This window comes from Anolis sagrei, chromosome 1 (assembly GCF_037176765.1).
Source record: "Anolis sagrei isolate rAnoSag1 chromosome 1, rAnoSag1.mat, whole genome shotgun sequence".
NCBI lineage: Eukaryota > Metazoa > Chordata > Lepidosauria > Squamata > Dactyloidae > Anolis > Anolis sagrei.
This window is the reverse complement of record NC_090021.1, coordinates 50,454,372-50,472,387: the sequence shown is the minus strand read 5'-3', so window position 1 is coordinate 50,472,387 and position 18,016 is coordinate 50,454,372. Positions and strand designations below refer to the sequence as shown.

Sequence of the window (18,016 nt, the reverse complement as noted above, 5' to 3'; positions counted from 1 at the left end):
AAAATATCTGGGAATCCGCACTAATTCAGATTTATTGTAAAATAATTATGAAAAAGTGTGGAAGGATATACAAAAAGACTTAACAAAGTTGGAATAATCTAGACCTGTCCCTGGGAAGAATATCAACAATAAAAATGAACGTATTACCTAAAATGTTATATTTCTTTGAAACAATATCAATTGTGTTGAAAGAAGTACTCCTAAAAGATTGGAATAAAGAATTGACAAAATGTATTTGGAAAAATAAAAAACGTAGAATTAAAATGAAAAATTTACAAAATTCCACTCAGACAAAAAAAGGTATACAAGAATTGGAGAATCAATTGAATATATTACGACAATAAAAAAACAAACAAAATTGGAAAATATATCAGTACCTTGTAAAATAATATACAATTGATGAACCAATAAAAGACCCCATAATCCAATGGCAAAAAACATAGGGCAAGCAATAAATTGAGAATGGGAGGAACTTTAGAAGAAAAGATTACAAGTTACATGAAGCGACTCTGTTAGGGATTTTTTTTTTTACAAACTGATCTACAGATGGTACAAAACTCCAGCAAACTCTCGATTAGATTTATGCTGGAAATGTGAACAAATGACTGGAACCTTTCATTATATGTGGTGGTCTTGCCCAAAGAATAAAAGCCTTCTGGATAAAAGTGCATACTGATATTGAAAACATAATTAAAAACAAAATAACAATGAAACCAGAAACATTTTGAGACATTTACACAAGCAAATCCCAAAACAACTGGAAAGGATCTTCCTGTAAATTACTACAGCAGCAAGAATTGAATATGCAAAACTATGGAAGCAACAAAGAACACCAACACCAGATGAATGCGAACGCAGCGTTTTTCCAAATGAAGCAGAGTGTTTGAGTGTTGGGACATCCGTAGGGATACCAAGGTGCTTGTTTATAGAGCTATTGTCTTCCCAACCCTGCTATATGCCTGTTGCAGCCTTCTTCTGCCTTCACAGCCGTTGTAACATGTACCATGTTATCCTCTGCCTGCTCCGCCGTTGAGGTCTTTGGGTCTTAGGACTGTGCTTGGTCTGGAACCTCCCCCACGGCCACTCCTGGGAGTGCACGACTCCAGTCGTTGTGCCCACAGGTTCATTGGAACGCGCAAGCCCCCTCACCACAACAAGGTGACAGTCCATTGAGGGGGTATATAAGCTATATAACTCCCAGGGGGTTGACAATTGTGGGGTACAAGTGCTCTGAATAAATAAATAAATAAATAAATAATCTAAAAGCAAAAAAGTTTTTAAAAATGGATGGGTTAATATTTCTGAATTAAAGTGGAAAAGTGTATAACTTCAAGAAGGTTGATACTATAGATATATACATTTGTATAAGAAGATTTATTATTTGTAGACCCTATGTGGATGATAGATAATTATAATAAATATTTACACTTATATTGCTAATATACTAAAAAAAAAAGATTGACTTTAAGATATGTATATAGTTCACTGCCATCGAGAGTAGAAAAAATAAAGTTTCAATTAGTTAATGGATAAAATAAGCAGAAGGAATACTACACAGAATTGGAAGAGAAGAGAGAAGGGACAATATATAAGAAATCAACCAGATCCTGAAAGATCATCTGTTACTCTTGTTAGAAAAGATGTCATAGTTGTAACATTTTTCATCTTACTTCACTTCCTCCTTATACTAAAGTATATTTATAATGACCCTTCCTCTTCCTCTGTGTCTTTGACGATACAATAAACTCATGTGTAAAACTATTTAACTAACATGGCTCTGTAACTCACATACTACAGCCTGTGATGTTTCCCATCTTTGCCTTCTTTTTATTTTTTTAATTGTTTATTTGAGTTATTTTTTCCTCTTTTTTGAAAACAAAATAAAAACTTATTTATAATAAAAAAGAAAGTCAAAGCATATATAGGCATGTGTTTACATTTTGTTTTTATTATTATTATTATTATTTACATTTCTATCCCGCCCTTCTCCCCACAAGGGGACTCAGGGCGGCCTTACACAAGACACTGTAGCCTTTAGCAGCTGAGTATAGTTTATATTGTATATGTGGACCATTCTGAGTATAAAGGTGGTTGTAGTTAAGTGGGCTGAGAAAATCTAATTGGGCTGCTGTGTTTAGAAAATCTTCCCCACCACACCTTAACATGGAGTGTTTTGAAAAGTTCTGGCCTCTTCTATTTATTTCCATTTCCTAGTAAGTGGTCTGTGTCATTAACACTACAGGGCTGAATGGTCTTCGGTGGTCTTCATTTTACCAAATGCTATTGTGAAAGCAGCAAATACAATTAGCTCATCTGATTTATTGAATAGCACTGGTGATCTTGGAAGAACATTCTCTGCTAGTTCACATCTAAATGCTATAGCTGACGCTATGAAGAATTAATGCTGAGGACATATGTTGGACATCTCCTTGAAGACTGGAAAACAAGAAAAAGCAATGCTTTAGTTTGAGTCCTCCCTGCAGACAATATGCATAATGTTTGTGTGGAATGCCTGCACTTTTGTTCACCTTTCCATCTGTGCTGAATGTTGCAGTATTTTCATTTTAGGCGTCTTATTTGTGTTATGTTATGGGCCACCCACTCTAATATTATCTGTACTCCAAAATGTTATGCATTCTTGCCTATTAATTCAACAGATATGATTCTATTTTTCTTCCTCCTTTGATGTAGAAATATACTCTCAACCTAGTTCATTAAAATGTGGATATTTAGTTGAGAGAGGAAAGAAGATCATTGAATAAGTCTGTATATAAGGAAAAGTATAAGTGTGTGTGTGTGTGGGGGGGGGGTAAGAATGAAGATAAGTTAAAGCTGAGGATTACATGTAATATGAATGAGAATGTAATTTTATAACCTTTTTTGTGTGTAATGAACACATATTCTCTGCCTAGTAAGGATTATTTCCATGTGATAAGATGGTAGCTTTGATCAAGCAATTGTGTGATCTATTTTAGGCAATGTCCATACTCTTTTCTATTGTAGTCATAGAATAATAAAACCATAGAGTTGGAAGTGACCACATGGACCATTCAGTCCATACAGGAAAAGCACAAAGTACCCCCAACAGATGGCCATCCAGCTTCTGCTTAAAAGCCTCCAAGGAAGGAGCTTCCACCACACTCTGAGGCTGAGTGTTCCACTGCTAAACAGCTCTTACAATCAGAAAGTTTTTCCCCAATATTCAGGTGGAATCTTCTTTCCTGTAATTTGAACCCATTGCTCTGAGACCTAGTTTCCAGCACAGCAAAAAACAATCCTCCCCCCCTTCCTTACAACATCATTTAAAATATGTAAACATGGTGATCATGTCTCTTCTCAACATTCTCTTGTGCAGACTAACATACCCAACTATTTAAGTCACTCCTCATAGGGCATGGTCTCCTCTGGACACATTCCAGCATGTTAATATATCTCTTGAGGCAGGCCCGTAGCCAGGATTTTGTTTGGGTGGGGGGGCTGAGTTTGAGTGAAAGAGGGTCTACCCTAGCAAATCTTTTGTATCGTTACCCCAATACCCCCATGCATATGGGATATATTGAGCATGGTGATCAGATCATGATATGAGTAAACATAACAGTTTAAATAATGTACCAGTAAGGCCTTCTCGCGGACCACCATCAGAATTTCGGGGGGGGGGCTGAAGCCCCCCAAGACCCCTCCCCCCCCCCAGCTACATGCCTGTCTTGAGGGATTCAGAATTGAACACAGTATTCCGGTTGAGGTTTGATCAAATAACCATTACCTCCCTTGAACTAGACAAGGCATTCTCAAACTGTATCCCTCCAGTTGTTTGGGCCTCCAACTCCCAGTATTCCTGACCATTGTACAAGCTGACGAGGGTTTCTGGGAGTAGGAGACGCAAATAGCTGGAGGGCTGCAGTTTGAGGATGCCTGATCTAAATACTATACTCCTTTTGATGCAGCCCAAAATCCCATTGGCTTTTTTAGCTGCTGCATCACACTGTTGGATCATGTAACACAGGGGCCTATGAGAGAAAGAGGTGGAAGGGTATGAAAGGATGTGTTCTCTGTGAGGCAGCATTGACATCCCCATCATTCGTTCTCCTCTCCTGAGCTGCACTTCTAGTTACTTGTTGATATTTTGGCAAAGCCAAATATTATTTGGATTGCTTCAATCCCAGGCCCCATCCTTCAACACATGCTAGTTCCCCTTGGAAGGACCTCTGTGGGCATCCAGGAAAAGTGGCAATACTGGTAAACGTTTCTTTGAAAGGGGTGGCCATATCTTTGAGTCAGTCTGTTAAATGAAATCTTCTCTCCCAGCACATATAAACACATACACGTAGCCTTCTAATCTTGATTTGCAATCATTGCAGATATCATTGGATCCACCCATCTACAAAGGAGTATTATTTTGACATTGCTGGCATATTTTTCTATAACAGATGTGCTGTTCCCAGGACACTCTTGAAAGTATTTCATATGTACATTGCAAGAGGCACTCGGGTTGATTGCATTCATTATGCCAAGGGAACCTTTAATCTTTTCTCAGATGTATTGTAATTTATAACTGCAGATAAAGTGAATACAGTTGTTACCTAGTTTTGGTAAAGGGATTTCAGCTTGTAATAACCCATCCGTTGGTACAGTGTTATTATCATAAAGTTGTTTCTAGTTATCAAATGATGATGATCTTTAGTCAACTGAATGCAAGAACATTCCTTATACATCTCAATAGCATTAGTTAAATCAAGCTACAGTAGTGTTGTAGCCAATATCTATTTAAAGCTAGGGAGAATGTTCACCTTCATTTGCAGATTTTGTGCACAACAGTTAAATCTCAGGTATAAAAGAGTTTGCAGTTTTGTTCAAGAAATTCAGCATAAAATTCAGGAGATATCCTAGTTAGAGCTTGGGCAGGGGGGAACCTATGCACGGTAAGAAAATTATATGGATCAATTGTCAAGTTGGGTCCAGGAAAAAATTAAATGGGGTCTCCCTGAATACATTGGCTAAGACTTTCTCCACGTAGACATTCCAAAGGACATGATTATATCCATAACAGTCAACTTTGCCCAATAAATATTCATGTCGGATTGTCCCCAGATAATGGGTCATTGTAGATCCGCCCATAGTCTACTTACATTGGTTATGTAGGCCAGGTCACATTGGAAGTTCTGTACTCCTGAAACATGGCTATGTCGACTAGTCTGAATAGAACACTGGCAAATAAATCATAGTCAAGAAACTAAGGTTAGATTGCTGCCAGATATCAACATGTTGAAAAGACTTAATAAAAATATAACATATCTGTGGCATGATGGATGAGCTATTCTGGCTTTTCTCTCCCCTAATAAGCCATGGATTAGTCTTGTCCTATGACTCATCAGGGAACAGACATGCCAAAGTTTTCACTCTTATTTCATGCTAACAAATTATGCATGGAAGTTCCATGTATTACACTGGCCAACACACACTTTAGTGCCTCAAATGTGTCTAGGGAAGCAAGGTCAGGAGAAGATCTTAGTTCAGAGGATGATAATAAAGCTCTAGGTGGACAGTCTAATGAGCAGTTCGATAGGAGATTTCCATTCCGTCAGCATAGGGCTTTTCAAGAGAGAGTACGAAGGTCAAGATGCTTATTAGACAAGAAATCTTTAACAGGTTTCCAGGGGTGAAGGCATGATTTTCTCTCTATATTAGGTAGCCCAGCAGATTGGCCCATTAGTCCAGGAAACATTGGTGTTGAGTAAAGATCTATGGCCAAGTCAAGGGATTTCTAGTTCCGTTTGTTCATGTTTCATGAGCAGGAGTAGGGCCTCCCCTGATGATGTTAGGGATCGGGCAGGTTGGTACGAGGAGATGCGGTCAGATAAATAAGTTGGACCTGAACTGTTTATACATGGGGTTGAATACACAAGTATATATGGTAGATGCATATTTCCTTAGACTATATTTAGTCAGACTTTCTCCATAATTATTTTTAAGAATGCAGCCTTATTAGTTCTAACTTAATTCTGTTGTTATAGTTTTAATTCATTCTTAGACAGATTCTTAAATACTGTTAAGCAGAGTTATATATTTCTTTTTATATGCAATGTTTTATATTTACAGGCTCTTACAGACCAGTTTGAAGACAAGAAAACATCCATTTGTGAGCGCATGAAACTTTTCTACAGCTGCCAAGTTCCTCCCCACTGGGCTATACAGGTACAAGTAACTGACACATTACTTTGTTGATAGACTTCATATGCCATTGATTTTTAGCAACTCAGTTTGTGATGAGACAGTGCAGAATTTCTTCTTCTTTGGATAGCATTGAGACTGTTAAGATATTCCTTTCAGTGTTACCATTCTGCCATCTCTTCCAGTTTCCCTTGCAGTGTTAAATCATTTATATGAACCCTTAAAATAGAACTGCTTACTCAGTTTATAGTATAAGACAAATATTTAGTATCCTTTTGTTTCAATATGTGTTTAAGAATTCGTGGTCCAGAATTATTTTAAAAGGCATGTTAACAAGATTATTGAGTGATGACACATATAGCCACAAACATAGAAGTTTGAAATCTAGGTTAATATGAAATGGTGGATGTCAGTGCATCATTTTTTTAGCTTAAAACTTAGATTCCCCGTCTGTTTTTTTCTGACATAATAGAAACCATTTTTCCCTATGACTTCCCCCCAGCTTTCCTTTCAAAAGCAATTCTCATTCACAAAACTCAGTATGGTTTTCATTTCTTGTTGGCTAGCTTTTATTTCAGGCCAGACCAATATTCTGAGTCCCAGTAAGTGGTGATTTGTTAATGATAGTGGTTGCAACGTTATCCTGGATAGTATAGCATCCCATAATGTTTTTGCCATACTTAGGCTAGAAATCATTAATAATAAATAATGTGTGATCAGTTACTGTCAAGAATCATATGTCCTCAGCTCTGCCCTTTCTAGGAATTCAAACTCTCCTGAGTCCACATGTATCTCTCTTCACTTTCACTTGGGTCTCCCAAAAGCCCACGTAAAAGGAAACAGGAAAAGACCGTGCTATAAGCCTGTCAGCATTTCCCATGTTGAGCCTCTTGGCTCTGCTCCAGACCTACTCATTCTTTTGCTTGTTCTGTCTCCTGAATCCTATTTTTGTCAGCCAGCCTGTTTCCTTCTCTCTTGCCCTTGACTCTTCCCTGGTCCTGGTTAAGTCTTGCATCAGCTGCATTGCTTCTAGATGTTGTGCATGCAGTATGGCAGGTCAGCTGGAGATAATTTAGGCCAGAGAAGCTGACCTACTTAGGTTCACCATGTTGATCTCATTCTCGGCTGTCAGTTTTAACAATCAGCAATTTAACCCGCCATGCCTAGGCTAGTGAAATCACAAATGCATGATGTTTCTAAGTGTCTTGATAAAGTTCATTTTTGAACTTATTAAGTCTGTATTCCTAGGTAGGTAATTTAACGGGTTCCATTATATTAGGTATAAGGTAACAAATACGTTATATTATAATTACTAAATATTAATCGATGTTAATATTATTAAACAGTAAGTGGTCCAGCCATTAATATATAATTGGAAGATGACTTCATTGTATTATTACATTTACTGTTTCATGCAAGATTTAGTTTACATATACATATGCACAATCTTACTTCCATAGTTGTGTCCAATTTAGTATTTGTCTTTTATAGGTTTTCATATTGTATTGATTTTTAAGTGTTCTCTGCTTTGAGTCTGAGTCCTGAGGAAAACGTGGGTGCAGTTATAATAATCATCATCATCATCTTCACTTTAAGTATCCCAGCCTTTTACTCAGCTTCATCATGAAAGTGTTTGATGCCTTTATTTCACATATTAAATTAATTCATTTAGCACAGATGGATTTTTAATGGCCCCATTTCTTTACAATTGTTCCTTCCTGAGATCTTGTGAGTCACATGATGTATATATGGCAATTGCACTTATAATTTATCTTCCTAACAACTAAAATTAAGCATGCCCCTACAATAACTCCTGTGGCACTTGTGTGGCTTGAGACAGCTTTGGAGGCAGGATACTATCCTTGCTCATGTCACATGATTTGTGTCACACAAAGTAAGATATATCCCTATTTTCAGGGAATAAACCCTCCAGCAACACAAATATCTTTCAGGTTATAATGGCAAAACATGACTAGATAGCTATGCCTTAGTAGCTACCAGATCTGGCTATATACAGCTACATTTAAGACAATATGGGACTTTTCAAAGCCAAGCATCTCTGAAGAAACACACAAAATAATACAGAAAATCTCAAATTAGTAAAATTCTTCATCAAAAGGCCATATTTTTCTCTCTTTATGCCTACAGTAGGTGTTAAGCCAAAACCTTTATTTTCAGTAGATTTTTGTGTTGCCCCCCCCCCCCCAAACATACGTATTTCATAACCGATCTTAAGATGACCTATTTTCCATCTAATGTTCTCATCAGCACTTTAAAAAGGTTTTTGGTTTTTTTTTTCAGAAGAAAAAAGTATAATTTGATTTTCTTTTCCTAATATTTTCCTTTGCAGCGTCAGCTTGCAGGCTTACTTTTTGACCTCGGATGTACCAGTTCGGCTCTACAGATCTTTGAGAAACTTGAAATGTGGGAAGATGTAGTTATCTGCTATGAGAGATCAGGACAGCATGGGAAGGTAGAGTGCTTCTGTTGTACAGTCACAAATCATGTGACATGTACAAATCATGTGACATGTACAGTATTTGTGCCATTGTACCCCACAGTGCGGAGGGTATGAAAAAAAGGAAAAAATGAGAGACACAGTGAAAGGGAGAGGCTACTGGAGGTTTTAGTAAATGGTTTTCAGATTTAATTGTGGTTCTCCAAGGCATTGCATTTGTTGTATGTTTTGTTTTGGCTGACATTTAATTCCCACATTCTCCACCCAGAATCCAATTTTGAAGTCATATCCTAATTTCCAGTGTTGGAAGGCAGCATTTGCAACAAACTTCATTCCCAGCAATATGCATGTTCTGGCAGTATTCAAATTCTGTTATGAACACAATTATATGCTTAGATATTTGATGCAAATATGTAGTTTTTCCAAATTTATGGGAGCTTCAAACTTTCACCACAACTGAGTTACCTGCTGAACATCCCTAAAATCATCCACATGAATAGCAGAGATAGTGACACCTTTGCTTTCTGCTGGCTCAGTGTGGACACACTTTGTTTCATGCACTATATTATTTTTTTTAATCTATATTACTACATTTAGGCTATGTGTGTGTATAATGCACTTTAAATTAATTTCATGTTTGGCTTTAGTTTTATTTATTTATTTATTTCGAGGTTTTATATACCGATCCTCTCACCTTCAAAGAGGGATTCGGACCGGTTCACAACATATGTTAACATACAAAGAATATACAATAACAACACAATGCCACTTCATAACATGATTAAAATATCAGCACTATACACATTAAAACATTATCATCACAGTTAAAAGAGCCAAATCGTCCAACTCCATCACAATCCCATTCATCATCCTCCTTTCATGTGGGCAAAGAATTAAATCAGTTGTCAAATGCCGCGTTCCACAACCAGGTCTTTGTTAGTTTCCTGAACGTCATGAGGGAGGGGGCAGTTCTGAACTCAGTTCCCATCTCCAAGATGTTTCACTATATATGTATATGTAAATACAAGTATTCTAAAATCCAATAAACCTCCAAATCCATAAAACTTCTGGTCCCAAGCATGTTAGGTAAGGGATATTCCATGTGTGTATTACTGCTGTGACATTATATATGAGATAGTGTTTCATGTATTATCATACATTACATCACCGCTTATGCCACTTTAAAAAATTGGTCAAGTTAATAATGTGAGTAACTATAGATCTGAGAATTTAATTACTTTGACTGCTATAATGTCCAAATATAGTCTGATTCCTTGATTTACTATGAGGGACAATATTTTAATTATCTACAAATTGTTTTCAGAGTTAATTACACTCAGCTCTATACATTTGCTAGGGTTAGGGGCACAGGATCCCCAACAAAGAGAAAATTGTGAATTAATAGCCATTTTTATCTGAGCCAACACCTTTCTAGGAATTTCTAGATCATCCAACATAACTCTGTGGTCAGCTTCTGCCAGGAGCTGACCATAGAATCATATTGGAGGATCTAGAGATTCCTCTAGATCTCTAGAAGAACCTGTGAGTTCCTCAACCTGTGAGTCCCCAGGTGTTTTGGCCTACAACTCCCAGAAATCCCAGCCAGTTTACCAACTGTTAGGATTTCTGGGAGTTGAAGGCCAACGCATCTGGGGACCCACATGGTGAGAACCACTGTTCTGGAAGTACACCTTTTAAATTAAATCCATAAATAATCAAATCTGCAAAAATCAAAACTGCAAATATAACAAATATGAAGGGGTCACTGTATATAATAATAGCAAAGTAGGATTCATAAAGGAATATTTGGATTACAAATGCCATCAACCTGTGGGATACAATATTCCTGAATCAGTTTAGTTTGTAGACAGCTTTGTGATTGGAAAAGTAGTGAAGATTAATATATGTTTTGATCATTCTTACAGGTATTAAATCTGAATTATTAGACCATCAGCACTAAAGTAGTCTTTAAATCATCTATCCCAGATACTTCAAAGGTGCAGAGTGGTTGTTAGTTTACTGAGCTGCTGTATTTTCCTGTGCCACTTTCAAAATAGATAGGCATATTAGCAGAACCTTTTGGAAGTCACTGTCACAAAGGTAATGAACTACTGAAGATGACAAGCCTAGGATCTACAAGTTCAAATCTTTTGATTCTTTGGAAACAAATAAACCCAAAGAACGAGTGCTTGAAGAATTGATTTGGAATTGTTAGGCTGCTGTTGCTGTATGCATTTGAGTCTACCACTTACTCCGAATTCCCTCAAGAGAGAGAAAAACAAAGAGTCTTTTACAGCAGCCCAAGTGTTTTGGCCACACTCTTGAGGGTCTGTAAAACATCACAGAAAAGCACTTGTTAATGAGAATATGGAAACATTTGTGAGTTGAAGCCATCTTAAAAACCAGATTGGATAGATTCTGGGGAACCCATTCAGTGCCTACAATTATTAATTTATTTCCATCTGTATCTACATATTTGTTCTCTGAAGAACAAAAGGATATGGCCGTGTGTATTTTAAACATTAAGTGATTCTTCTCGGTTCCAAGAGCCTGTTACTTCTTGTGTCTAGAATTTGTGTCAGTCTGCCTTATGCACTGTTTGCAGTTCTAATGTTTTAGAGAACAGAGCAGTGTTCTTTTCCCAATGTCATTAATTTTCTTTAAACTTGTGTCAATTGAGTTACAGCCATTCTGTAAAAGAAGTTTTACCATCATGAGTAGGGTGCTTGATCCCTAAAAGCTAGGACCATTCTGTTATTTTTGTTTTATAGTCATTAATAAGAGACCAAGATAATTAAATTCCATGGTGAAGTCCCTTTTTCAGAAATGCATTTTCCTTTTCTGGCTTTTTTCCTTGTTTTACTCTGTCTATAGAAAATGCAGATAATACAGACTAGTATTTTGGGTGGAAATCTAATTTCATGGTATTAATCACTTTTCATGGCTTTCTGTGCTTTGTAAATACTTAAATCTGGTAATTATAAACCAATGGCTATGTATCTTAGAGCCAAATGCTGTTGTCTTTTCACTTGTGCCAAAGTGATACTTTTGCCAGTATGATAATCCTGTTGAAAAGGAAAATTGAAGCCAATATTTTTCTGCATGTTAGGAATTCATTACTGCTTGGAGAGATTCACTGCCTACTAGCCAAAAATAGATAGGAAAGTAGTATTTGGAAAAAGTGATAAGGAGGATAAAAAATATTTCATAATTGATGTTTGCACAATGCTTTGAAAATGCATTTAGCTAAATGGGTGATAAGACCATAGAATACTGAAAACAAAGTTTTAAGTTCCATTTGAAACACAAATGGGAGCACTTTATCTGTAAGCTGAAGGGCAATTTAATTTCTGCTTAGCCAGAGGAGCTTTATGGAATGAAGAGCTTCCGTTTTAAGTTCTCTTTTTATCATTATTTGAAGAAAAAAAAAAACCCCTGTAGGTTCTGTAAATGATTTTTCATTGGTTAGCGTACTGCTGTGCATCATGGGACTAACTAAATAAAGCAGGAGTGAGGAATACATGCCCTTGTCAATATTGTTGGACCAGCATTAATATATTAGTCAACATCTGAAAGGCTACATATGTTCATTCCTTGAGTCGAAGTGAAAATATTCAGAATTGTTGTTAAAATGAGTGCTTTGAGTATTCTGAGTTTTTAGCATTACTATTTAAATGCCTAGGTTATCAGAATATTGCTCCCATCAGGCAGTAGAGCAGACACGGTAGTGCAGATGCATCAAACACTGCTATTATACAAACACCTTATTCAAAATAGAGTGCAAAGTACAGTAGGTCCCCAGTTTTCCTTGTAATTCTTGATTCCAGAGTTTTCAAGTTCTTCAAAAGATACCCTGGGTATTAAAATACAATATATTGTTTATGACTTGGAGGGCAACAGTTTGCATAGCATAACTGCTTTTTCCTAATCATGTTCATATTGATAGTTTTCTCTCAAAGAAATTCTCAGAGCACATCTATATTAATTTCTGCAGGTTTAGTGTGAAAATTATTTAGATAAAGGAAGAAGAGAATATATATCTCATGCACACTAGTAGTAATTTTAATGTGTTGTGCCAATACCAGACTGCATACTGAAGATTTAAGAAACAAGCTCAATGGTTTGTCAATTGTAGATCCTGAGGGAAATGAGACTAAATCCAGCAGTTAGTCCCAACTAGTGTAGACCCATTGAATGTTAGATCAGTCTTTATATAAATCCCCAGCAGATCTGGTGTAGGTGGAGCTAGAACACTTAAATTACATATGTACATGCCTCATGTAGCGTTTGATCACACCTAGAATACCGCAAATAAAAAAACCTTTTATTTTTTAACTGAGATGATACCTCTCTAGGAATCCGCAGCTCCTCCAATGGGACTCTGTAGTCATCTTCCAGTTGTGGGTCTTTTCAGCAGTAGAGATGGTGCTCCTTGTACTGTAGCCCATTACACTGCCCACATGGTAGATGCAGGGTCCAGCTCTCCATGTTGCCCTGTCAGAAATGAGCTTACCCAGTGGTTAGGAGCAGCTGAAAATAGGGCAAGCATGTAGTACTATTACTGGGGGAAGTCTCTAAGGAATGACAGACAAACTACAATGATCTTGTCGCGGACAAATAGCTCAGAGTAGTTTGCACAAAGGATCTAATGAACACAGTTTCTTTAAGCATTTCCACATCTGCGGCCAGGATAGACAAAGAATGCAACTGTGACATTTCCAACTCCTAATAAAATGGAAGACAAATATTTCCAAAACCAATATAAGTAAAACTGGATCTTGATATACTACTTCCACCAATGAGCCTAAAAACTGTGTATGTATTTGACAGTGAAGGTCATGGGTTATCTGCTGACTGAATCATCCTGTCTCAGAACATTGCCTTTCATGTTTCCTTTCCATAGGCAGAAGAAATTTTGAGGCAAGAGCTCGAGAAAAAAGAAACACCAGGATTGTATTGTTTGCTTGGGGATGTCCTTAAGGACCACTTTTATTATGACAAAGCCTGGGAACTGTCCAATCACCGCAGTGCAAGGGCCCAGCGCTCCAAAGGCCTTCTTCATCTTCGCAACAGGAAATTTAAGGACTGTGTAGAATGCTTTGAACGCTCAGTGAGCATTAACCCTATGCAGGTAAAGTTGGTAAAACATATTTGGATTTTTAATGATAATTTTATAAGGCAGGAATGCTCAAACTTTAGTTATTGGGATTTGGCTGTTCTCTGTGCAGCTCCTGAAGCCAGCAGAATCCCATCCTCTGACTGGTTTCCAACTCTTTCCCCCAAAGCTAATAATGATAGAGAAATGTTCAGTTGGATAGGAAATAATTTTATTTTCACTTCCACTATCCCCCTTCAATCTCTAGATTTTATTAGGTTGGGGAAAGTGATTTAAATCTCTTTTTTTGTGTGTGTTGAGGTAGTTATAACATTTCAATGAAATTGTAGCTGAGTGTCCATTTTCTCATTCAAATGATTTGTGAGGGGAAGTCCTTTCTTGGACTGAAGTGAAAATGATTTTTTAAAAAAACATTCAGGTGTAAACAAAAAAATTGTAAACACATTTGCTCACATTATCTCCTAGTATTAGTCCATTAATTTCTCGTTTAAATTTTTGTTCTTAGTTATATGTGGGTTTAACCCAATAGTCAATGGGTTAAACCCTTGTGCTGGCTGAACTGCTGACCTGAAGACCTGAAGGTCAGTGCTTCAAATCTGCGAAATAGGGTGAGCTCCCATCTGTCAGCCCCAGCTGCCCATGCAGGGGCATGAGAAAAGCTTCCCACAGGATGGTAAAAAAATCTGGGCGATGCCCTTGCAGATGGCCAATTCTCTCACACACCAGATGCAACCAATTTGCTTCTGACACGATTTGTCTCTACAAATGTCCATTAAGCTAGGTTTTTAGTCCCCATTTGAACACACAACTGTTACTTTAAAATGCCCTGGATATAGGAATATGCTTGTGGAGTAAGGGAGAACAAAGTAGAGTTGGAAGGCATGTTTTCGTATGCAGACACAGTTACAATCCTCTGGCTAACACTTAATACAACGAGGGATGCAAAACCCTGAGATCAATTTCTGAAATCCAAAGTGATTGGAAAAAATGGGACTGACAAGTCTACTAATGCATGTGAAACATACAGAATAACACAATACAGTAAAAGTTGTGTGCTTTTACTTTTAGGAATATATATTCCACCCTGTACCTTCATATATTATGAAGCTCTGCAAGACTTGGCTTCTTTTGTGCTTCAGAGGTCAGAGTACGCATATTTTTTAAAAAAAGAGAGACAATTGTAGGTCCAATATTAGCACTCACTTTAAATATCCCCAACCATTATATTTTTCCTGCTGGAAAGTTTTCCTCTCTAACTTCATTACAAGAAGCTGTAAAAATATATTTTATTAATCAAGAACACAAAAATGTGAACCATTTATTTCACAAGATTACATAATAAAATCTGTTTCATTTGAGCATATTTTAAAAAAAAACGTTGCAGACAACACTCCTTTATGTACAGAACTGAGATACAGGGCAATCGCTTTCTGTCAGAAACATCTCTCTGCATTTAGTGATTATGCAAGGACTTCTGATATATTGCAGTTGTGAGTGATTTGCCAGATTCCATTCCAGGCGGCATAATTGCTACGGAAGTCATGGTTTCTCTCACTCCAGTTTTTCTTTGCAATTATTTCACTGCTGGGCCTTCTAAAGCCCTCCCTCGGAGAAGCACAAAATGACTTAAACATACATCCTGCCATTCTGTGGTAGCATACTTTTTTTCATGGTGTGTTCATAGAATCACCCAGGTCTGCCTCTAAGTGAACAGAGGCACAGATGGCTTCACTCTTTTTCTACAGAATTTCTTCCATTCTAAGGCACCATCAATTATAAGATGCACACTAATTTCAGTTCCACCACCAACAACAAAACTTTATTTATATCAAAAAGCACCCACTATTCTAAGACACACCACATTTTTTAGAGATGTTTATATGGGGAAAAATACAGTAAATAGCATTTTATCTTGCTTTTCAAACTTCTCATCCTGAGACAAATCAGTTCTGTATTTCTCAATAGATATTAATGAGCCACAGCTCTCTCTTATCTATGCCTGGTTTATTTGCAAGTTACCTTGAAAAATACTGGAAGAATAATATTTATTTATTTAGAACATTTGCATCACGTCCTTCTTGACCTCCAAGGAGGGACTCAGGACGGCTACCAACAGGCACCAATTCGATGCTGACACAATATTAAACATCAATAAAATACCACAATACATAAAAATGGTTATGAATATACATTAAAACAGTTCTCCAGGTTAAAACATCATCCAAATCAGTCCAAATTGCAGTCCATAAAATCTCATATTCAACAATAAAATCCATCTTTTCTGCAAATGCTTCCTCCCATAACCAGGATTTAAGTTTCTTCTGAAAGGTCAGGAGGTAATGGGCAGATCTAACTTCCTTATGGAGGGAGTTCCACAGCTGAGGTGCCACCACGGAGAACGCCCTGTCTCTCGTCCCCATCAAAAGCAACTCTAATGGCGGCAGGACCAAGAGCAGGGCCTCCCCAGATGACCTTAATCAAAATAACCCTGGTGGCATATATATATACACACACACACACACACACACTAAGCGAAACATAAGATGACACCACTCTGATGGCCGAAAGCGAGGAGGAGCTGAGGAGCCTTCTAATCAAGGTGAAAGAAGAAAGCGCAAAAGCCGGGTTGCAGCTAAACATCAAAAAAACCAAGATTATGGCAACAAGAATGATTGACAACTGGAAAATAGAGGGAGAAATCGTGGAGGCCATGACAGACTTTGTATTTCTAGGTGCAAAGATTACTGCAGATGCAGACTGTGGCCAGGAAATCAGGAGACGCTTACTTCTTGGGAGGAGAGCAATGTCCAGTCTCGATAAAATCGTAAAGAGTAGAGACATCACACTGGCAACAAAGATCCGCATAGTCAAAGCCATGGTATTCCCTGTAGTAACCTACGGATGTGAGAGCTGGACCTTAGGGAAGGCTGAGCGAAGGAAGATCGATGCTTTTGAGCTGTGGTGTTGGAGGAAAGTTCTGAGAGTGCCTTGGACTCCGAGAAGATCCAACCAGTCCATCCTCCAGGAAATAAAGCCCGACTGCTCACTGGAAGGAAGGATACTAGAGACAAAGTTGAAGTACTTTGGCCACATCATGAGGAGACAGCAAAGCCTAGAGAAGACAATTATGCTGGGGAAAGTGGAAGGCAAAAGGAAGAGGGGCCTGCCAAGGGCAAGATGGATGGATGGCATCCTTGAAGTGACTGGACTGACCTTGAAGGAGCTGGGGGTGGTGACGGCCGACAGGGAGCTCTGGCGTGAGCTGGTCCATGAGGTCACGAAGAGTCGGAGACGACTGAACGAATGAACAACAACAACAAAGCGAAACATATATTTTTTCTGCAACCCTGGTGACATTTAGGCTGTCATTTTGAGGAATTTGTAATGCTTGGCCCACAGGTCTCATCATGCTTGACCATTCAACATTGTGATGGGAGTTGGAATTAAACAACTTTTGTTCAGTAACATCTCATTTAGAGAGTAATTCTTTGCAAATGGTCTGTGGTTGAACAGTTCTCAAGGGTTCATATACCTTTACATATCTATAGAAATGTTTCTAATAGACAAGGCTACATGTGAGGAGAGAACATATTAATATATAGTACTTGATTCAGACATGCATCACTTGGAAACCAGTCAAAAATTCCAGTTTTCAGTTCATTCCTTTTAGGAATGTTGCCATTTAATTCTGTCATGAAATTAACTATGTTTCCAGAGCCATCAGTTTCCAGAGTTTAATTTCCTTATTTGAGTGGATCCCTTAAACTTATTTTGCACTCGAGAGCCACAGGAAAGTATAGTTATTAGCCAAGAGAGCTGGCCTGAGTTGAGAAAGTGAAGATATGAGGCGGGAGTAGGTTGGTACATATCTGGTTCCTGGGCTATAAATTATTTTTATAGGACCTGAATTGTTATGTCTGAATCAGGTCATTCTGAAGGCAGAGTGCACTTTTTACCTTACAGAATTTGGACTAGGATTTTTATGTGGTTATTTGTCCTCAGGGATGCATTGCTCTGCTTTCGGAAATCAATGTTCAAAATGGTTGTATTATTTCTATGTGACAAATAGTATTAAATCAGTCTTGAGGAATGAGACTGTGTGGGGATTTCTTTTTACTGGGCCAAGTTTTGTGTGTGCGTGTGTGTCTGTTTTACCTTGAATATTCAGTCAGTGAGGCGATCCATTCCTTTAAATTAAAGATACTGTTGGATATTTAAAGGATTCGCAAATCTCCATTTTTGTTCGCACTAGTTAACAGACATTTTACGATTAC

General features: G+C 37.7%; 1 protein-coding gene across 2 annotated transcripts in view; it reads left to right on the top strand.

Annotated features, from left to right (window-relative positions):
- Positions 1-18,016, top strand: part of TTC27 (tetratricopeptide repeat domain 27) — a 102,279-nt gene that overhangs the window by 61,020 nt on the left and 23,243 nt on the right. For both annotated transcript variants that reach the window (XM_060754004.2, XM_060754002.2), the window contains exons 11-13: positions 6,097-6,192; positions 8,519-8,641; positions 13,530-13,757. In XM_060754004.2, the coding sequence (XP_060609987.2) occupies positions 6,097-6,192; positions 8,519-8,641; positions 13,530-13,757 (447 nt within the window). The remainder of the gene's footprint in view (positions 1-6,096; positions 6,193-8,518; positions 8,642-13,529; positions 13,758-18,016) is intronic.